This window comes from Megalops cyprinoides, chromosome 11 (genome assembly GCF_013368585.1).
Source record: "Megalops cyprinoides isolate fMegCyp1 chromosome 11, fMegCyp1.pri, whole genome shotgun sequence".
Taxonomy (NCBI): domain Eukaryota; kingdom Metazoa; phylum Chordata; class Actinopteri; order Elopiformes; family Megalopidae; genus Megalops; species Megalops cyprinoides.
Window position 1 is genome coordinate 23,763,899 of NC_050593.1, and position 22,243 is coordinate 23,786,141.

Genomic DNA, 22,243 nt, shown 5'->3' on the forward strand with positions numbered 1-22,243 from the left:
AATGGCACAATAGGCTAATTTCTATTTGCACTGTAATTTTCTGACACATAATCTTCTGGCAATCAATATCTAAGGAAGAATGCTGTTTGCAGTTCAAGGCAGTTACATATAATGAGCTCCACAAAAAATATCTGGCAGATGTACACAGTGAAATAGTCATTGCACTGAAAAACAATAACACACATACTTCACTGAGAAGGTAAATATCCTTTCAATATTAAGATGACAGCTGTATCACACACACACACACACACACACACGCATACTTACACACTCACCTCAAAAGGTGGCCCACCAGGCCCTTACTCAAACCTGGACAGTTCAGTAGGCAGAAGTTTTGCAATGTTTTACTTACAGTGCAGAAGAGATATGAAGCCTAAAGTCAGATGTTGTTGAGTAGTCTTACTACTACTACATCAGATGCTCTTACTCAGTGTGACTTACATGGCTTATATTTTACATATTATTCATACATATATGTAGATATTTTCTTAAGCATTTCAGGATATGTACTACAACTCTGTTCTCTCTGCCCAACAGTTCTGGACTGCACTTTCTAACAGACCCTGAGTGAGTGATAGCCTTTTGCCTACTGAACTGCTGCTGAACTCCAGGAACAGTCCCAGTTCCCTCTAAATATCGATGAGATCATCTCCACTCTCGTCACTCTCCACGGTCAGCTGCCGTGTCCACCACTTCTTCACCTCTGAACCCGAGGACGCCTCGTCGTTGACTGGGTTCATCTTGCACACCACCGACTTCACGCTGGTTCGACCTCCAATGAGCAAAGCGACAGGGGAAACTAAATAACTTGCAGGTTTAGTGGCCAAAAAACCAGGAATGACAAAGGTTTAATGAGGACAGCCTGAGGCACAAACACTGCTTCCACATTTGGTGTGGCTATCATGGTTCAATGGACAGCAACGCTGACATTTCTGCACAGGAAAAGTTAAAAGAAACAAAAGGGCCACATGGTAGTTTGTGGGTCCTGTAGCAACAGAATGAAGGAAAGTGGTGGAGTGATATCCCTGGCTTTGGGTCCTGTTATGCTTTCACAGCATTACTCAAGGAAATTTATTCTTGTAATTCATGAATAAATTGGTTACTGTTTATTGACAGGCATATGTGTAGCACTTTTAAATGCTTCCAATAACTTAACTTTGGTCTGTTCTACATACATTTTGTATTACTCTCAGGAAAATGAAAATGACAGCAACTGACGAAACTGGCCTGACATCTTAAGTAATTCACACAAAATAGAACAACCAAAACAGTGTTGTTCGATGCTGTCCGAACATTTATGAAAAATGTATATTCGTACCGAGCCAAGCAACTTCCTCCTCCGTTGCTCAGACACATCCAGCATCAACAGAAAACGCTATACAGTAATTCAGTCTCCTACTACACAGAACTGTTGTTCAAGTAGCTAAACCCATGCGCAGGTATTTTGTTTGTTTTGCAGTTAATCTCTGTAAATACCTCAGAGTACAGCCACTGGCCGCCTTTGACCTTAACTGGGGTGCAGAGCAGTGCTCACCTGCGGGCAGACGCCACTGACCCAGCTTCCTCTGTGGCTTGCCTATTTCAGTGGAGTCCTGCCGGTACCCGCCGCGGTCCGACAGCGTGGGGCTCAGGAGTTGCTGCAGGCTGCTGATCTGCTGGGAGAGCCAGGGCACGTTGCTCTAGGTGGTGCTAGGCTGATGACTGTGCGTGCGCCACACTGCGCACCTAAACTTAAACACCCGGATTCACAGCTAGATTGCCCCAAAGCTGAGTTACATTAAAGGGCAGCTCGAGCTCGCGCTCATGCCCCCTCATGCACAGCTTGACTTGTAATTCTCTTTTAACATGCATTTCTAATTGGAGCTTGATGTGGATTTTCCCTTTTTGGTAAAACAAAAAAGAAGTCCATATTCATTATAAAATGAGCCCTAGGGAATGTGTTTATTTTTCACTGGATCACACTAGATGCTTTTGACATTTTCTAAATGTAAAATACTACAGAAAGCAAAGAGGACTGTGACAATATTCCCTATGCAGAAGCAGTCCTGCCTGTGGATGCGTCTGAGCGGTGTACCTCAGGCTGGGAGGGGTTGTCCTGGTTGTGGGCGTTGACATCCTCGCTGGGCAGCGTGGTCTCAATGCTGGGGGGGTTCAGGAAGCGACTGAGCTCCTGCTGCTGGCTCTCCCTCAGGCTGTGGATGATGCTGCACGACTGTTGCTGTTTCTGAGAGGAAGACCCATCTAGTTACTCCCCGGCACATATTGCACTGCACACCATAGCATGCACCGCAGTGACAGAAGGACACGGCCAACAGAGGGCAGTCTGCTCAGCTCTACCAGCACAACGTTCACACAGATTACTTTGCAGCTGCATCGCTTCAGACTCTTTACTTTGTTGTGTGTGTGTGTGTGGTGTGTGTGTGTGTGTGTGTGTGTGTGTGTGTGTGTGGTGTGTGTGGTGTGAGAGTGTGTGTGTGTGTGGTGTGTGTGTGATGTGAGAGTGTGTGTGTGTGTGGTGTGTGCGTGAGAGTGCACGTGTGCCTGTACTCACAGCCCGGATGCGTTTCAGGCACTTCTTGAGCCACATGCGGATGGTCTGTTTGGCCACCTCCTCCTCGATGGTGTACTCCAGCTGCTCACGGGCCAGCAGCTCCTCCAGCTGCAGACTCTTCCTGATGTCCACTGAGCGGTATGACAACATGCTGGGGGAGCAGGAATTTCACTGCTTATTAGTTTAGCTTTATCATCTGATACTGTGTTCCATTACACAGCACAGCATTACATATCATACTACATATGACCTTTCATTACAAATAAAATTTCACTTCTACTGATTACATTATATTACGAAACATTATACTACACTCTGAATGTACTTATATTACCTAGTTGCTGATCAGTTGCCTTTGAGACTTGAATCAACTTAAATTTAAAATAATAGCTCATCTGTTTTACACCAACGGCAGAGCTATCTTGGTGAAACACTTTGGGCTATTCACTCATTCAAATCAGTCTAAGAAGTCACTTTATTTGCTTCCTAATTTAGTCCATACATTGAGAAATGCAAAAAAACATAGGTCTTGCATTGGGCTGCAGGCAGAATTAATGTGCACGTTTCTTTAATAATCTCCTCAGTTTTAGAGAGCTGTCGACTGACAGATTGGGTATCTGTTAGTGAAGGTATCCGGGTTAAACAGCATGTGCTGAAAGCAGAGGTGACACATGGGAGCATTCTCACCTCAGCACGTCATGAAAGGTGACGTCCCCCCCATTGTGCAGCCTCTCCATCTCGTAGCACATGTGTTTGAAGAGCAGCTTGTCCTTGTCCAGGTCCACCTCCAGCCTTCCCCTCAGCAGCCGTAGCAGGAACTTCACCCGCGACGTGGGGATAACGCCCTGAGCCAGAGATTCACCCAAAGTTACGTCTCAGACCTCGCCTCACCCAAAGTCACATCTTAAATCTCACCACATACAGTCACATTTCAAATCTTGCCTCACACAAAGTCATATTTCAGATTTCACCTCACATAGTCACACCCCAGAGCTCACCTCACACAAAATCTGAAATCGAGTTTAATATAAAATCTCAAATCTTGCCCCATGTCAGATCTTGCTTCAAGCCCTATGACAGCAATCAACTGCATCATCGCATTCATGGTGTACATACTGTAAGAGGTTAAAGAAGGAACCGTCAGCGTGTATATACTGTAAGTGGTTAAAGACGGAACTGTTCAGATTTCAAACAGAAAAAGCAATGCACACACTACTAATGATCCAGTGTCACTGTCAAGACTGGCTTGGTATTCCAGCTGCAGCACAGCATTTCCAGCACACAAGAAATGACTTAATACACATCCACATATATCCCAATTCATATCAAATGATAGTGTTTGACCAGATTTCCCTTTAAATCTCAACACCCCTCACCACCCCAGACAGGAAATAATAGTTTCTGATCACACCTGAGGTGATAAACCCGATGCAGATGGTTATTTCATTTCCAGCTGTGACTTCGGAGGAAAAGCACACCCTCGTTAACAGCAGCTCCTGATTAAATAAAACGGCTGACAGAAGACGTTCACCCTTGCTCACCTCTCTCTTGTCATCAACCATGTTCCAGATGATCTGAAAGTGGCGCAGGTCATTGTAGCTCAGCAACTGGTCTTCCTCGGTTGAGTAAAAGAGAGAGAAATTCTCCACGATGATAGCTGGAAAATATGAGGCAGAGAGGGCCCCCCGTGGTGATTCTGAAGACTGAAAACGTGCATCTCTTCTGAAATCCAGGAAACATGCCTCTCACTGTGCCCATACAATCACAAACTTTCCCGCTCAGTGGGGTGAAGACAAAGTCTAGGAAATCAAAAGATATTAGCCGACCTGCATCTAGAATGCTCATTCTGATTCTGTCAGTGCTCTCCCTGAATATTAAGCCATCATACCCTCAAATGAGGAAGATAATTTCGCCTGAGGCAACTTTATCACTGCATGAATGGGAAGGAATAATAATAATCTAAAAATGAAAGGGGGAGAAATGTCTTTCATGAGGTATTTGGGCTAATACCTATGACAGGAGGAAATGAAATAAGTCTGTGTGGATTAAACAGGAAATTGCCTCCTGTGCGAGTCAGTGCACAGAAACCCTTACCCACGAGCAGATTGAGCATGATGTAGGCAATGATGACGTAGAAAGAGCAGAAGTAGATGAGGGCTCCCGCATAGTTGCCACAGTCTGTCTCCCAGTAACGGTGCTTGTCTGGTGTACAGAATGGTGGCTGTACCTGGGTTCAGGACACATGAAACACTCACACTTGAAACAAAAACACTCAACCCAGACAATTGTATTGTTCTCATGTTCTGTATGCTGGAAGTAAAAGGCCCCCTGGGTCATGTGATGAGAAAATAAAGCTGGGTCATTTTTTACCTGGATGACCCATGCATTTATAGATTAAGTCTTTTAAGGATGATTAAAGTGTATGTGATACATCCAACCTTAACATTTTTTGAAATCTTATCTGTTTCCAGCAACTACTGTTTTACAGAACAGACCTAAGTGACCTTTATCACAAGTCTCAGTTTGATCGTGGAATAGCTCCCTAGCATACACTAGTGTAGAGATCTGTATTAGAAAATGGTTCCGTTGTTTCAGTCTTTCAACTGCCATTTGTTGGAGTGTGGGCCAGATGTGGCTCACAGCTGAAACTAATGTTCCATAGAAAAGAGCAGACCGTGGCTCCCTCTGAAGGGCTGAGAGTGGGGTTAATTCTCTATGGACACCTGAGAGGCTCATGTGGATCCGACCGTTAACACTCAACGCTGCGCTTACCATGCAGTCGTGCATGATCTTATTCCAGTCTTCTCCTGTGACGATGCGAAACAGCACTGTGATGGCCTTGCCCGCGGTGGAAAAGTTGGCATGCCTGCCAACAAAAACAAACATGTGCTTAGACGTAGATTTAGTGCCACAGCAATGTGCTTTGCCCCTAATTTCAAGAAAAGGACTGCAGAAGTGTCTCCTCTTTGCTTATTACACAGTATTGTATGCTTGTCAGTCACACCAATGATCAAAGTGAAAGGTGAAATCTGTGTAAGAAAAAACCCTTAGATTTGTTACCTAAATTCAAAGACAAATTATATTGTGATTAGACTGTAAGTGATGGCAGGCAACACATTCTCTCACCCAATTTGTCAGACAAAAAAAAGAGGAAAAAAAAGAATATATAGCTTGTTATACAAAAAAGGGAGAAATTAAAAAACCTGTTGATGACACATTCATTTTTGCCAGTTCTACATTTCCTTTCACGTGAAATCTAACAGAATCCCGCTGTTTTGCCAGTGCTACAGTAGGCTGTGTCGGGTGCCACAAGTCTCACGTTCTACAGAGCGCCCCCGTCAGAGGAGCTGAAAGTGGGGGGAGTGCAGACCTGTTAATGTTCTCTCCGTACTTGACAGTGCCGAAGAGCACGACTCCGGCGAAGGCGTAGCACAGCAGCAGGAGGAACATGCCCACGATGATGAAGAAGCTTTTATACATGCTCACCACCACTGTGAGCAGGAGCATCTTCAGTGTTACCTGAGGAACACCCATGCAGGGACAGCGTGACAGCTAAATATACTCACATTATAGACATATTACAGACTGAACCACATACGTCAGTGTAAACATTTAAGCAAGCTCCAGACATACCGCAATGTAAGATGTTTTGTATATGCTGGTTTTAACTCATCAGTTTTCACACACCAATTTTCTATGTTTTTTTCTTTGTTCAATAGGGATGACAGCAGTACATGGCAACCCACTGTAACCCCAGTGTGACACAGACCTCTAATACAATGGAACAATATTTTAGTGCACTACTGTGGTTATAAAACACTGTTTATCTGGAGTGGAGTTTCAGCACCCTGGCACTGGATGATTGTAGTGTATAGTGGCTTTCATTCCAGCCAGTGGTTTAACTGTCTTTGAACTGTCTTCTTGACTGAGCCAAGTGCTCATGGTTTAAATACAGCTGGAGAATAAGCAGGGTTGAATAGCCCTGAAGTAGCTGACTTGGCAGCTCTAACATTGATTGATAAGGTTCTAAGTAGTTATGTAGAGGGTTATAAGTAGTTATGTCAGTGTCTGTGCCAATATACTCACATGTTTCCCACAAATGGTGAAGAACCTGAACACAATCACACAAGTGCCCATCATGTAGGTATAGGCATTCTGTGAAAAGAAATCGTACAGGGAATCACCATTTTTTGGGCAGCAGTGTGGTGTATGTAGGGCTCAAAGGTCCCTGGTCCGATTTCCAGGTTGGTGGCTACCACTGTAATCTTAACATACTTAACCCGAATTGCCTTGGTAATTATCCAACTCTATACATGTATAACATGTAGAGGTTACATGGAATCCATCTATGAATGGATTACATGTAAAAACTGTAAGATATGCCAGTTGCTCTGAATAAGAGTGTCTGCTAAACAAACGTAATGTGATATTTGCTTGTCAGACACTCTTAGTAAGAACTTCTGTGAAATTACTAAATGTAAATGTCATTGGCTTGATCAATCTTTTCCTGAGCAATCCACGATGATTGCTTTTCAAAGTACTCTGAACACAACTACCATCTAATGTACATTCATAAAGTGCAAACCTAAATACATACTTGATGAAAATTACTCACCAGTAAAGCAAAATGCAAAACAATCCATATCACTCCCAACGAAGTCACAAGCAGGTCATATCGGTTCCTTCTGCTCTGCCAGTACCCGGCTGGTGACATGGCAATCAGTTTCATCGTGACCTACCATCGAGACAGAAACCGTGAACTAGTATTAGCTTTGCCACACTACAAATAGTGAATACGACTGCATTCTCACTGTCATTGTCAACACAGCTAAGGTCTCAGTGCACTTTCTGGATTTACCCATCACACCATATCAGGGTGAAATGGTCAGACATTTTAGATTAAGCCTGCAGGTTTGTCATAAACAGGTCAGCCCTCTGTAATAGCTTTACAAATGTACTTCTTCCTATCTCATTTGTAATGGCAAAAAAATGGCACCACAGCCTTACCTCCAGCACAAAGATGAAGGTAAAGACCACAGACATGGTTGCCAAGGGAAATGTCACTGGGTTGTCCACATCCCACTGTAACACACAGACACAGACACAGACACACACAGACACAAACACACACACACACACACACACACACACACACACACACACACACACACACACACACACACACACACACACACACACACTTGAGTGAGCTTGCATAAAAAAAGCTATGGTATTATTGGAGTATTGTTTAAGACAACAAGCTCATGTACCGATTTAACTGACTAGAAGCAAATTGAAGTGAATTACGCTGTAATGAAGGTATCATTGTGTGCTTAGCACACTGTATGTGGACTGTGCCTTACCTTGACTGAAAGCAGCACAGACTGTGCCAGCACCAGTACGGCAATTCCTCGTTTGAAGAAAGGGTGCTGAGTAATGTCGTACATTTTGGCACGGAAGCCACCGTTCTCTGTTGAAGTAAAACAACAGGCTTCTAGATATACAAATCATACATGCCTGTATGCCAGAATTGGACTCAAATATCTTTACCAGGGATGTTTTATGGATGATGCCAATACATATTTTGCTAGTCACAGAGCAAGCACAAATCGCTGGCTCTTACAGGGGTGTTTGATGAATGTTTAGTCGCTATTTCCCTAGGTTCCAGATTCAAAGGAAGCATTTTAGGTCACCTTAAAGATTTTTCACAAAGCCATTGGCTGACGCCATAAAAATAAAGGCTTTGTTTATCATGTATAACAGTTTGATAATGGTTATGCCTGAATCATAGCACAGAGATGGTTTCTCACTGAGAGAAACACTAGGATGTAGAATTTGGCCCAAGCTTCTGGTGGCAATCCCCTTTTATCTCTCTCATATTGAATTGAGCTTAGAGATTTCTCCCAGTGCACACTTGTGTGGCTGCCAGACTTTTAAATCAAGATCCCAATCTCCCTCTAAATCTCCCCTGCCTGTAGCTGGAACTGCAGTTTACCACTCTTTTTGATTTAACACTACCTTCCCACACCATTCTATCCAAACGTCAACAGAAAACTCATTTTGAATGATTCAGATTTTGTTTCCACCATAAATCCTTCTTCTATCACTGCCTTTTTGAAGGCTTGGTCTTGACTGAAATGTAAATTCGCTTATTATTGAAGTCAATTTATATATTTCTAGTTGTCAGATAATAATCAGATAATTCCAATCTTTGTACATATATGATGCTGTCTTTACAATATCTCACACAAATAACAAAGGATGAAAAATATGTGACATTGACATATAAAGTGCTGAAAAACAACTGTGATGTCAACATAAGACACCTCATCCAGCACTTTACATATACTCTACATAACTGCTATTATCATGTATTACTACCCAAAGACCTCTGAATGATAATTTAATAACCCTTTAGTCCACCAGAAATTCCACATTTAAATAACAACATCACTTCTGACCATCAGATACTTACAGACTACTGGCGAATTGACTATATAATTGAATATTTCGGGACTTCGACAGAGTATTTTTTCAGTGCACTACTTCATTGTTAAGCAGATTTAGCCAAGGACTTTGAGTCCAAAGAGGAACCTGCTAACCAAATGTTACAGGTCATCTTGTATAGTATTCTAATACCCTCCAGAACTTTCTGAACCAACATCAAGACCTATCAAACATTCAGGGAATATATAACACTATACAACTCACAAGTTGAAGACAATTCCTCTGTTTCCTTTAAGAAATGGACACTGCATATATGTCTTATATATATATGCATAATATAGCTTACAAATGTAACTATTTCTATAGCAATCAATGAACTTGTCCTAAGGCATATACTCCACATCTCATCTATGGGACCAAGTTAATGGGAATGACTGACCACTGAAAAGCAAGTGTGCTACTTTCTCAGCAGTTGCTTTAATTAAGAGGGGCTCAGAGATTCTCTAAACAGAGCTTTACCTTAGAGGCATTTTCCCACACATTTCCTCCTCTGTCCCCTAGGTAGAGCAGCTCACTGTTAGTTCCAGCACTCACAACTGCATCAAGTCATCCTTGGCAGGACCTTGAAACTAACTACATCATCTCTTTACGAGAGCACCATTGTTGAAAGTCACCAGAATTTAATACCATTCATCACCAGCAGGTAATTTCTCACAGCCACTTCCATATGGGCACAGGGATAGCTCTCGGGAGAGCTTTCAACATCGTATTGATGCCGCAGGATTCACCGATGCTGACTAAGCCATTGATTCTCCTGTTAGCCCGAGCAGGAGTCTAAACTGGCTCTGGGCTGATTTTTCTCTTCCTCTCTGCCTTCCTCTAATCCTGCCATTCCCATGGCTGAATTCTAAACACTGTCTTTGCTCTTTGATACATCATTGGGTTGTACAGTAACCCTTTCACCTATCGCAGTGGGAGTTATCATTTCCTTTGCAGAACAAGACCACTTTCAACTGTATCTGTCTGTATCAGGGGCTAAACTTGTAGTTTCCTTGCTGCATCGCATAAACTACCTGAACCCTTGCTGACATTTTGGTATACATTTTCATCTCCTTAATTAATTAATAATTTGAAAAAAATTCTCTCACCATCACAAACCTCTCCTGTGTGTATACATACACTGACATAATCATGCAGAGAAACAATGAAGGTAGGAGATGACCCTTTTACAAGCATGCCTTTTCCTGTAATACAAGCATATGAATCATACTGACATCACCATTCAAGAAAACACTGAATGGCACTAACACTACACTACACTACTCAGTCTCAATCATATCCATACCCATGTGACAAATATGTGCATGCTTATCATTGCTGTTTTTCCCATTACACTAAAAACAAACATAGTGTCAGATACAAAGCCACATTTGAAATGATAATGCAAATATGGTCTAGCTCTCTTTTGAAAGCACACAGGCAGGCACACACAGACAAACAGATCTGCATTACTGACACAGAACAAAAGGAAGGTCCATGAACTGAACAAGGATATTCTGTCTGTACTTAGCCTCTTTGCTCAGAGACTGATTGTGATGCTACTGGTACTGAGAGCTTTAGACAGCATGACTGAATCTAAATTTCAGGCTGGAGATTACTGACAGCCCAGGGACAGGCTGGGGAACACTCCCAGAGATAAACACACTTGGGGCAGGAGATTGCAGTGTATCTGGGGACACTGCATTAATAATGTCAGATGTCCTGCACCATAGTTCATTTGAGGAAACCCCTCTTGAGAAGTTTCTAACAGTACAGACTACTTTTATCCACAAGGCCATCCAAAGTAGCTAAAGCGCTATTGAATAAATGGAAACCATGGAAAAGATCTCACACAAATCCATAAATACCACCTGCGCGCAAAAGGTAACAACAACATAGACATATCAAAGTGAGATTGTACTCTCATTGTTTCCAAACAAGTATTTGATCTAAGCTGAATGGCTTGGATACTTACTTTTGGACTTCTGTGAGGTGTTTGATCCTGTTATATCCCTGGTTATAGCTTGTACTGCCACTGTAGTGCTCCCATTTGTTTAAACAATGCACGTACCATCTACACAACCTGTAACTATACAGACATCAATAACACAAACAAACCTGACAAAAGGTTAAGCTATGTCACGCAAAAGGGAATAGGGAGGCCCCTGCACGCTCCTCTGTAACCTGACATGTCCCACTTTGACTCAGAGAGGCAACACAAATGCCTACCTGAGCCCTTTCCTCCCTGCTGCCAAGGCTGTCTGTCTATATCAGTCTACCTGCCTGTCTATCTTTTCAGATTGCTCTTTAGTGCAATTACTGTAAGTAAGTGCCTTCTTGTTGGAGACTTGCTGGAAAATGACTGGTTTCCTTCTTCTCTCATCAAAATGTAAATTCAGTGTGTTTTTTTGTAGTCTCTGCGGAACTGCAGATAACAGACTCTTGGTATGTTTCCTTCATTTGAAGGCGGTAACTAAACAAGATTGTTTCAAGTCAAACAGGCATCACACAACAGCCCACTGCTGTGCAGGGATCCTTGGATTCTGTGCTGGGTGCTCAGCCCACTGTGAACAAGCTACTTAATCAATCGGTGCACAAAGACAAAGAGACAAAGAGGGGGTTTGGTACTGCAGATATAGAGAACAGCACAGTGATGGCTCTTTAGCCCTTGGGCCTATCCCAGCCTGGGGGCTTATAAAATGCAAGCCTCTGCAAGTTGCTGCTTTGTTTGAGCTGGGTAATCAAAACTGCACATTCTACACTGTAACACTGCCTTTGGAATGTTCCTTTAAGGCAGATAATTGATGAAAAACCTAATTCTGCTGTGTCACCAAGACCGATGAGACTGCACCCTCTTAGCGGCTCCCGGGAAGCGCTCATTAACAGAGCAGAGACATGAGTTCGATATGGAGTCAGTGCCCCAGTCTAAAAGACAAACAAGTAATATATCTGCTTAATAAAACATCACAGCGACTCTCCTTCCTGCATGGAAGCTGCATCTGCATTTGTGACATTAACATGCCAGTAATAAAGCCCCTTTTCTTAGAGCCTTTCTTTGCTTTCAGCGGGAAACTCAAACAGCTTCATGAGTCTCAGAGGAATACACAGACGGAGCAGAAGCTGTGTCCTCCTGGGGGGAAATACCGTATGCCTGCTGCATCTGGACCGTTGACGCATATGGTTCTCTAGCACACTGACCTGGTCGCGGGGGCAGGTGCAGCGGCTGGGCGATCTTCAGCCTGCTCTTCAGATCTTCCCATCTCCTCTGGTCCACTGTCAGCAGAGCAGTACCCTGGGAGGGAGAGACCAGGCTCCATACTTAGCTTACACACAGCACCTCCTGGGGCCCATCAAACCCCACTTAGGCTTACTTATCCTACCTTGTTTTCATTGAAGTTGGCAATGACCACGCCCACAAACAGAGTCAGTCCAATCATGCAGCCCAGGAACACAAACACGTGGATGTAGATGCCGTGGATCTGCGGCGGTTGACAGACAGGAATATTCTCAGCACCTCTGAAAGGAGGAGTGGCCTACAAAGTACTTGCTAGAGAAAACCCCTGGGAGATGCGGAAATCACATACCGGTCCCACGCGGTGGATGATGACGTCTCGGACTTCGACCCAGCCCTTCAGAGACAGCACCTCAAACAGCGCCAGCATGGCGTTGCCCACGTTGTCAAAGTTAAAGTTGCGCGGGTTTGCCCTGAGGAGAGGGGGAGCACTAACTGATATCGCTGTCTGTGGACCAGGTAAAGGTAATGGACACAATAAAGCAAAACAAACCCATTTTTATGCTTGCTCTTTTGTCCCCTGAAATGCAAAGAAAGCTTTTAATAGAAATGGGCCCGTAATTACAGACCAGCAAGGGGGCAAATGTATTGTATTAATTTCCATCCCTTTTGAGGTCTGGCCAACTATGAATACAAATTGCCACTCATCATCAATATAATAACTCCTGAGGGACCTTTTTTAATGCAATTCATTTCACATTGCTTTCCTGATGCCATTAACAGAGTTACCAAAGCGCATCTTACAACCTGGCATCACAGAGAGCTCTGAGCCGGGGCTAGACGGGGCTGTTGTACATGGACGGCACGTCTCTCTCTGATCAAACAGCGCTCTGTTCTCTGCGAGGCTTTATGAGCCCTTTCAGATGAAGGAGTGATGGATGCGCTTCACCCATGACTCAGCCAATCCGCCGCCGCCCCTTCGGAAGCGAGGGGACGGAACCGTCACTTTGTTCTGCTTCATTATTCGCGATTCCGCGTGGGAGTTGATTTGCGGGGGCCTGCCTCTGCGCAGGCTTGGAATAATGACAAACATGTCAGAGTCCCTGTCAGACTTGCGCACGGCGGAGCGCTCGTCAGCCCCCCGCCGGCACCCGTCGTGCTGATGGTTATTCTCCCCAGGACTGCACCTCCTCAGTGGAACGCCTTCTCTTCTCTTACGAACGCGCTTCCTCTGATACAAACAAAGCAATCCCTTTTCCATTAAGAAAAGACTTTAACAATCTTTTAAGTTTTTTTTTTTTTTTTTTAAATCACTGACCACACTCGTGGCACCCAGAATCCTGGTTTCTTTTCTCCAGGCTTCAGCTTCAGGTTTAAGTTTTTGGAGACGCTGACATTGATCCGGAATATTCCGTGACAGTCCTCCTGTGGCAAATATGAACAGACATGAATGAAGACAAGGTCGTAAAACACTGTCTGTGTGTTTACGCTAAGTGTGTACTGAGATAAGAGACAGGAACTATTTCATACCCGCCTGGTAATGTGAGGATCGTTGCACTTGGCAAGCTTTCCGGCAAAGAGCTGAACACCAAAGCTCGCAAAGACCAGCATTAATGTCAGGAGAAGGATGGAGACCTACATGGAGGAGTCAATGATGTGATTTAAGGCACATTCAATATCTGAAACAGTTTTCCCACAGAATCCTGTTGAAACCTGCACTACACAAAGTTCTTGTTTTTAAAGTGTCAAGCATCCCAGGTTGGAGAGAACATGATCAGTAAAATCCAGCTCTAACAGCATACAGAGATAAGGCTGAGTCAGGCAGAATCTCCCCCTCTAAAGCACTCTGAGCCTTTCCTATTCAGCTCCACTGTCATAAAGCAATAAGCACTGCAATTAGTCCTGCAGTGCACATGGCGGAGGATTTTTGAGTTCTTGAATGTGTGTGTGTGTGTGCGCTTGTGTGTGTGTGTGAGCATGTGTGTGTGTGTACATGCGTGTATATCTGTCTCCATGTATATCTCCATCCCCGGTCCAGACTCTCACCAGGAAGATCTCCTTGAAGCCCTTGAGGACCTCGCGCACCACCTTCCTCATCTGCGGCACCAGTTTGAAGATGCGCAGCGGACGCAGGCAGCGCAGCATCATCAGCAGCTGCGCTCCCGACTCCGGCGGGACGTTGGGAGGGAGCCAGCAGAGGAAGATCAGGCTCACCTGGGGAGAGAGCACAGCCATTAACGGGCCACACCCTCCCCAATGACACGCTCTCCACTTAATGCCCACTATGAATCACACCGCGTTATGATGTTCATCAGGTGTTCATCATATTTAAGTAAATCATGCATGTGTAACTACTGTTCATGAAGAGAAGGAGGCAATCGGTTGGAAATACCAAAATGTACTGTGAATAAAGGTATACTGGAGTAACATTAACATAAATAAAAAATGAAGGCACAATCAATTGAAATGCACAATGTTCTTTGCACCCACTAAAAAAGCCATTGTCATTTGAGTTAGACCCTTTTTCTCGCGTCAGAAACAATCAGACTGTCTCATACTAAGTAAATGAAGATGTCCATGACTCCTCCGAAGTCTCTAATCACTGCTGTGGGTGTGAAAAAGAGCCCATCGGCCATGATCTTCAGGTTCAGCTCGATGCTCATGAAGATGACGAAGACGTACTCGCCAATCTGCAGGTCACAGACAGGGGAAGTCAGATGGCAACGCTGGTAATGTGGAAATGATGCTGGCTTGCAAATTCCTACTCCGAACTACAGTAAAAATAAAATGATTGTGCAATAAAGTAAGAAAAGGGATTCTGAATGTCTCACAATGTCTGTACAAGGTGAACAACCTGTCAGTGTATTTAAGGAAATTAGGTTAAAACAGAAGGGTTGTAAATCTCAGTAATTACCAAGGTGAATTACCTGGCAGCGAAACAGAGGAAAGGGTGTTTAAAACGAGGGCCTGTGAATGACTCGTGAAAGAGCGTGTACCTGCAGGGTGGGGACGTGCATGACCCTGGTGAAGGGCGACTCGAACATCATGGAGATGCAGGAGCAGATGGTAACCACGATCATGACCCAGTCCAGGTAGGTGACCAGGCCGAGGAGATCACTGCGGAGCGCACACACAGCCACATATCCTCACCCACGGCCCTTCAATCTGAGCTCGCAGAGACAGCCCTGCTGCTTTCCCCATCCATTCTGCCTGTAATTAGGTGGCTTACATAACTTTGGCCCGATTTCACACATCGCTGTGGAAGAAGATCATTTCAGGATTTTTGCAGTGGCCACAAAGCCATGGTGCCCGTCAGCGCTGCGCGGAGGGCGGTTTCTATTTCAGTCCTTTGGTGCCATGCAAATCTGATAAAAATCCGTTAGTATTAGTCTGAAACGCAACGGCACCATATCATCTCATAGTCTTATAGAGACTTGGGCATGCAATCTGATATTATTTCATTTCAAAAAGTCAATTTTGCAGTGCCACATTTCACTGTTTCACAAATCTCTTTATTACAATTAATTTAGAAGTGACTGTGTTACATTACTATGCTGAGCCCATTCTGATCTTTGCGCAGGAAAGTGTATCAGAGACGAGTATTGTCAGCAAATCATTTCAGCTTGAGGACTGGCAGCTAACACAGACACACAGGGACAGATTTGCTATCAACATGCGTTTTCTTTGACATTTTAGATAAATGTAACACAAAATGCCTAATTCAGTTATTGCAAACAAAATCTGATTAACAATGTAGGACATGTGACTCATGACTTACTACAGCTGGTGATACTTTGTGTTTTTCACAGCTCCTGTTATTGGGTCTGTTTTTGACCTGCAAACAAAATCAAATCAAATATTATCCGTAATACACTCCTAATTCATAACGTATTGATAAAGCTTTCTCATACTACATAAGAAATGAACAAAAATATTATTCACCCACATTTTAAGTTCTTTCAGCTTTGACGCCCCCACTTTTTATGCAGACCAAATTGATATCGCAAAAATGAATTAAAGTGACTGTAGTCCCTTTGACTGTGCACTTATATCCCTTCATCTACAAAAGTGCTTCTTTTGAACAGAGGTAAAATGATGTATATCGATACATACGCATTGAAACGAGCTCGTACTATCACTCTGCAAAAATTTCTGAAGCGATGCTCTCTGCCAACAATGAAGAGTGGCTTGTCAAAGTATGGGTGATTCTCTCTCAGCTCTTCCTCCTGGACTTTCCTAGTGCAAATACAACCAAAAATAATTGCGTTATATTATGTTGTAAATTATGTATCAAAATATATGGCACTTAATTGTAAATACGAATAGAAGGATACACAGAAACACTCACGCATACACACAATCACACATACACAGTCACACACGTATACATTACACATACAGTACATACATCCAAGAAAGATGCATTTCATTATGAAATGTCTTGCATCAATTCCCCGATTACAAAAGATAATGTCAAATATTCAGTCTTGTGTGGATTAAGTACGGAAGTGTCCTCAGGTGCCGCTGAGGGTCCTAGAGAAGGCAGGGGTTACCTGCACGGGTCACGTGGAGGGCGCTATATGGTGAGCGCAGGGGAAGGGGAGGGCAGGGGGAGGACTGCTTTGTTTGCCTCTGTGTCTGTGGTGAGAATCCCCTGCAGAGCAGCCATGCTGAGAGAGTGCTGCACCTCCCGTCAGTGTGGTGCGCTTGTGTCCATGTTCCCCATGTGATGTGAGGCTGTGAATGTGCGCGGGAGAGATGCCGAGCACTGTGGAGGTGGGGTAGAGAGATAACGAGCGCTCCGAGGGGGAGCTGCACAGCAAGGCGCCCCGGCACCGGCGGCGCGGGCGGCGCGGGCCTCCCTACCTTTTCATCTCCGCCTGCTCCTTCTTCTCCTGGATCATCTTGATGTCGCTGTCCTCTCTCTGGGCGTTGCGGTAGCGCACGGTGTTGGAATGCTGGAGGTGAAAGGGCAAGTCGGGACAGGTTTGAGCGGCGTGACCACAGCCACAGAGACCACTCTGTGCCATGGGACGCGTGTGCCCGCGCGCGTGTGTGCGTGCCGTACTCACATCCTGCGTGAGGGTCTCCAGGGACTTCCCTCGGCTGATCCTCTGGCTGGTGGAGCCGTGTCTCAGGGACCTGGAGGGAAAGAGGGGCGGTCAGGGTAACAGAGCTCTCTCTGTTCAAAGCACCATCACCAGCAACTCAAAGTGCTGCTGCTAGTTATTAATAGTTACCAAAAGTTTTATCAGCAAAGAAAAAATAAATAGTAGCATCCTGTAACCGCTGCATGTGTGAAAGTAATACAGTGCATGCATGTGTGTGTGACTGTCCAAACACTCTAGGTATCCAGGTAGATGATGTGATAGATGTATATGTCCATGTGACTGGTTGTTGACAGATATGCTCTCCTACTGCAACTTGCCTGTGCTCCTGGCATGTGTGTTGTGAATGTGTCCTCCTCTCGATATGTATACATGACAGTGCCTGACTTGTGTTCTTGGTGAATAGGATGTGAATATATGATTTTCTAAACTCCTAGTGGATGCGATGTGAGTATATACATACCTGACCTGCACTCCTGGATGATGTGACATGACGTGAATATGTCAATCCGTCAACTGCACTGTTAGTGGATGTGATGTGGTACGATCTGATGAGTTTCCATACTCCTAATGGAGGTACTGTGATATGATAGATGAGTGGATATGATGCGTGTATGTGTCAGACCTGCGCTCCTGGCGGATGTGGTGCTGCACACTCAAGATGGATCGCTCCTTGGCCGGCTGGCCCTCAAAGGAGCCACTCAGCATTCGCTGCCTGGTGCAGGCCCTGTGATAACACAGACAGACAGTCACATGACCCACTGACTCACGCGGCAACACACGCCTAGAACGTCCTCTGTGTAGCACCTGTCTGAGCACCTGTGGTTCCTCTGGTCACACTGGAATGTATGGATCACAGGAGCAACACGTCTGGAGCTTTATGTTTTCCACCCTCAGGCTGATTTGTCATTGCCGTGTCCCTCCCGCCCGGAGGAGCCGGCGTCAGCCTCGCCCTTCTGCCCCTTTCCGCGCTGTCCCCTGGAGGAGCATCCGACACACCGGCAAGGGGATGCGGATGCATTATTCATCCCGGCGCTCAGACACAATGAGCACAGGGGCCATAAATCGACACCCCCGGCGCACGCGCGTGATTACTCCATCAGTTACAGCCACACTTAAGGCTTCCTGTCTGACGGCCATTAATTGCCGAGCCATGTAGCAGAGCCCGGCGGATGACAGCGTGGGCTTCGGGGGGGATGCGGCTCTGTCGTTTATAGGGCTCTGCGCCTGATTGGTAGTGCTCTCATTTGGGGTGTGTGCGTGAGCAGACGGAGGGGCAGACGGCTGGGCGCATGGGGAAATGGGTGTTGAGTACTGATGAGCTGTGTGAGGACCAGGGCGGGGCGGGGCTGGGCTGGGTGGCAGGGGCTGAGGACTTGCTGCTACTGCTGACACGAGCCCATTACAGGATCCATGATTCACAGTTTGATCATTTCATACAGCTAAAAGCACCCCTGTTCTGTCTAGATATATCGCTGTTGTCAGATTGTGTGACTAAGTAAGATACCTGGGTGATGAACATCATTCCATACTCAGAACTCAGGCGTTAAGCACTAGTAGATGTCAAAAAGCAACTCTAATACTCAGCTGAATGACATGAGTGAAATATACTGCTATCAAGCATTTTTGTTTTCATGTGTCCCTTCTGGCTTTTGGAACAATACATAAAATGGACAAACTTTGGGCAATTAAAAAAATACATACTAATGAAAATAACACTACAGTGCATATGAACTACACATTGTGAACCAATCCACATTATGCTGACTCAGGCTGGTGTCACACAAAAGAAAAAGGAGGGTCTTTGTGATCTGCACACATACTACAAGACAAAGAACTCACCGCAGAATTTTATTGATAGTCGTTTCCTTTTCAAGGAGATTCCGAGCACGGATGCTGAAGATCGATCTCCGTAGCTTTGAAGATGGGCAGCACAAGGGAAACAAAGGATTGAAGTAGTTTGCAGAGTAACGTGCAATAGTGTAATTTATTGTTCAGGAAACTTGTACTAAAACTGGTGGGTTGCAGGGTCAAATCCCAGGTGGGGCACTGCTTTGGTACGCTAAAGCTGAGTGCTTCAGTTTACCCAGCTTTATGAATGGATGATATGGGAAGTATAAGCCATAGGTTACCCTGGGTAAGGGTGCCGGTTTACCAAATTTATAATGTAAAATTATGTAATAATGTAGGCCAAGCCTGTTGTGCTGGAGGTCGCTCTGGATAAGAGCATCTGCTAAATGCATGTAATATAATGTAATGTAAAGCCTTTGTGACACTATAGGAAAAAGTAAGGATACAATAACTGAGAACAAAGTCTGTGCATTTCCAGTTGTTGCATCCCAAATAAACTCCTTGTCCAACCAAGACCAGCTGGTCTCAGTTGTGACTGGTACCCAGCCTTTGGAATGCCTCAGCCTTCAGCCAGCTCTCACTGTGAAATAATGCTCCAACTTTGATAGCATTAGTGATGCAGAGAGAGAGTGTGTGTGTGTGTGTGTGTGGCGGCGGGGGGGGGGGGGGGGGGGGGGGGGGGGGAGCACTTTTCTCTTTTCAAGCCCATTTGTCCAGATTGAAACTCTCAGGGTAGCGCTTGGAGCGGTCTCCATGCTCAGAGCCCATCAGGCTTTGTGTTGTTTTGAAGAAGGACTAGAGTCAGACAGTATTTATGAAATTAGTAGTGAAAAAGAAACAAAACTGTTATCTCTTCAATATCTGACATTACTCCACAGCTCTTCTAGAACTGATCTAACATGGTGCTTCTGTCAGAGCCTTTACTTTCCCTGTGGTTTATTTTCAAGTGTATACTGACTTTTTACAAAAGAAACATCAAATCAAAGCTGCATTTAGATATTCATATTAGATGATTATTTTGACACAAACTACTGATATTTCCAGATAAACTTCCAATCTCTCTGCGAGTACCCACACAATGGCATGCACTGAAGTCATTCAAAATCAAGTTTTTCTTTTTATGCATTGTCATAGCAATTCTCATGGACCTTCAGTCTTCATTCTAGCGTTGTCTTTTTAAACACAAACAGCCAGGATGACTTCAGCTGCAACTGTAGGCTTCTGCAGAGGAGGAGGGGGCATGTGAAATGAACAGAATGTGAATCTCATGGGCTGGGAATGAAAGCTGCCACTTTTCACATTAACCTGCCAGTTCCAGCCTGTCATATCAACTGAGCACCAAATAAGCACACTTACATAAGCAACAATTCAGCGCTACCCCCGTGAATTTGATCCCCTTTTGATCAACATCTAAAAAGCTCAACGGCACTCCATTCCTTCAGTAAAACAGCAATCACTTACACTCGGCTCAGAAACGTCTGCTGCTGGGAGTTGTGAAAAACTGAAACACCTGACGCTGCACTTTTAATTTCAATCATATGCAGATGTTCCTTTTTTAAAGGAACATGCCGTAATGATGCAGGTTTTCAGGTCCATGTTGTGGACTACTGCTAGATTCAGGAGCCAGTTCCTGGATGAGAGTCCTATATGTACCCTTGAGGGAAGCATTTTACCCTAATGGTTGCAGCGAAGCCCTGCTGTGAGCATGGGACACATGTACAGTAAGCTGTAAAGAAAATGCAAGCACTGTAATTTTCCCTGGATAAGACGGCCATTTCAGCCAATGAATAATGCAACGGGATCCTGCCTGACTTCCGCAGGCTTTCAGCCATATTCCCTCTGAAATAATCATCACTTGCTTCCCTCGCCAACATGTTAGCATCCCCCATGGACTCCTTCAATCCTACATGGTGCAGTGGAACAATGTGTTTAGCTTGTGCTGTAGCTTGCCATTCATAGTTCTGACAGGGCCTGCTAAAGAGGTAGTAGCAAAAAGTACTGACCAGAAATATTATGGCCCTGTGACTTTCAAAAAGATGGCTTTTATAATTGCTTTTTTGTTTTCCATTGGGGGTTGTTAATTTCAAGACCTATCTTTCAAATAAAAAACCTAATTATATTAATAAAAAAATCAAAGTTTATTATTGGAAATAATTGCTTGCTTGTTTACCTGCTTCAGAACTGTAATTTATTTTCCGGAAAGATAAAACAAAAAAAAAAAAAAACGTGGAAATAACCGATTTGGTTGTCAAGGAGACATATTATAAGGAGAGTAGAGAGAAGGAAGGCTGTGTATGGAGATGCAGTGGCGTGGACTGTCCCAGGCAAAGGCTACCTTCTGATCCATATATTTGTTCTCTTCAATGGCAGACCTCTTGGAGTGGTCACAGGAGGAAGAGGAGGCAGACGGGAGCCTTCGGAACAGACAACTGGTGTCCTGCTGCTGGCGATCGATGAACTGCTTCATGAAACTCTCTCTGTGGGATACACACATGTACACATAAACACACATACTGAAACACACACACACACACACGAACACACACACACACACACACGAACACACAAACGCACACACACACAAACGGATGTACAGACACATGCACAAAGTGCAAAAACATGCACACACAGACACAAGCACACACAGACACATGCACACATGGATGCAAACACGTTTACAGACTTCACATGCATACCCAGACACACATTCATGCATGCAAACGCATACAAACACATGCATACATGTGTACATGCACATATACAGCACACATAAACACACACAGTACACACAGAAATGCACGCACAAAACCATATATAGATGCATAAGCGTACAAACACAGACACACAAACATTGTGATCAACATACACAACAGAATTCTAAACCAGATGCTATGCGGGAGAATCAATAGTATTTTGAGATGATGGTAGCAAACACACAGCTGTGCTCCAGCACTTTTTTATTTCCCCTTGTCTCACCTGAGTTGAAATACAATCTTTCAAAATCCAGTTTCA

General features: G+C 44.4%; 1 protein-coding gene across 3 annotated transcripts in view; it reads right to left on the reverse strand.

The window, feature by feature from the left end:
- Positions 1-249: 249 nt before the first annotated feature.
- The window catches only part of nalcn (sodium leak channel, non-selective), a 116,116-nt gene continuing 94,122 nt past the window's right edge, over positions 250-22,243 (reverse strand). For 2 of the 3 annotated variants that reach the window (XM_036540101.1, XM_036540098.1), the window contains 28 exons: positions 21,567-21,708; positions 19,223-19,296; positions 18,006-18,107; positions 17,345-17,414; positions 17,139-17,230; positions 16,386-16,508; positions 16,051-16,107; positions 15,269-15,389; positions 14,831-14,962; positions 14,319-14,486; positions 13,803-13,907; positions 13,591-13,697; positions 12,625-12,745; positions 12,421-12,519; positions 12,239-12,332; positions 7,918-8,024; positions 7,562-7,636; positions 7,170-7,289; positions 6,641-6,709; positions 5,925-6,073; positions 5,327-5,420; positions 4,649-4,781; positions 4,096-4,211; positions 3,242-3,399; positions 2,555-2,705; positions 2,078-2,227; positions 1,538-1,658; positions 250-775 (listed from right to left, as the gene is read on the reverse strand). In XM_036540101.1, the coding sequence (XP_036395994.1) occupies positions 633-775; positions 1,538-1,658; positions 2,078-2,227; positions 2,555-2,705; positions 3,242-3,399; positions 4,096-4,211; positions 4,649-4,781; positions 5,327-5,420; positions 5,925-6,073; positions 6,641-6,709; positions 7,170-7,289; positions 7,562-7,636; positions 7,918-8,024; positions 12,239-12,332; positions 12,421-12,519; positions 12,625-12,745; positions 13,591-13,697; positions 13,803-13,907; positions 14,319-14,486; positions 14,831-14,962; positions 15,269-15,389; positions 16,051-16,107; positions 16,386-16,508; positions 17,139-17,230; positions 17,345-17,414; positions 18,006-18,107; positions 19,223-19,296; positions 21,567-21,708 (3,193 nt within the window). In that variant the 3' untranslated portion in view covers positions 250-632. The remainder of the gene's footprint in view (positions 776-1,537; positions 1,659-2,077; positions 2,228-2,554; positions 2,706-3,241; positions 3,400-4,095; positions 4,212-4,648; positions 4,782-5,326; positions 5,421-5,924; positions 6,074-6,640; positions 6,710-7,169; positions 7,290-7,561; positions 7,637-7,917; positions 8,025-12,238; positions 12,333-12,420; positions 12,520-12,624; positions 12,746-13,590; positions 13,698-13,802; positions 13,908-14,318; positions 14,487-14,830; positions 14,963-15,268; positions 15,390-16,050; positions 16,108-16,385; positions 16,509-17,138; positions 17,231-17,344; positions 17,415-18,005; positions 18,108-19,222; positions 19,297-21,566; positions 21,709-22,243) is intronic. The other variant, XM_036540100.1, reaches the window with a different exon arrangement.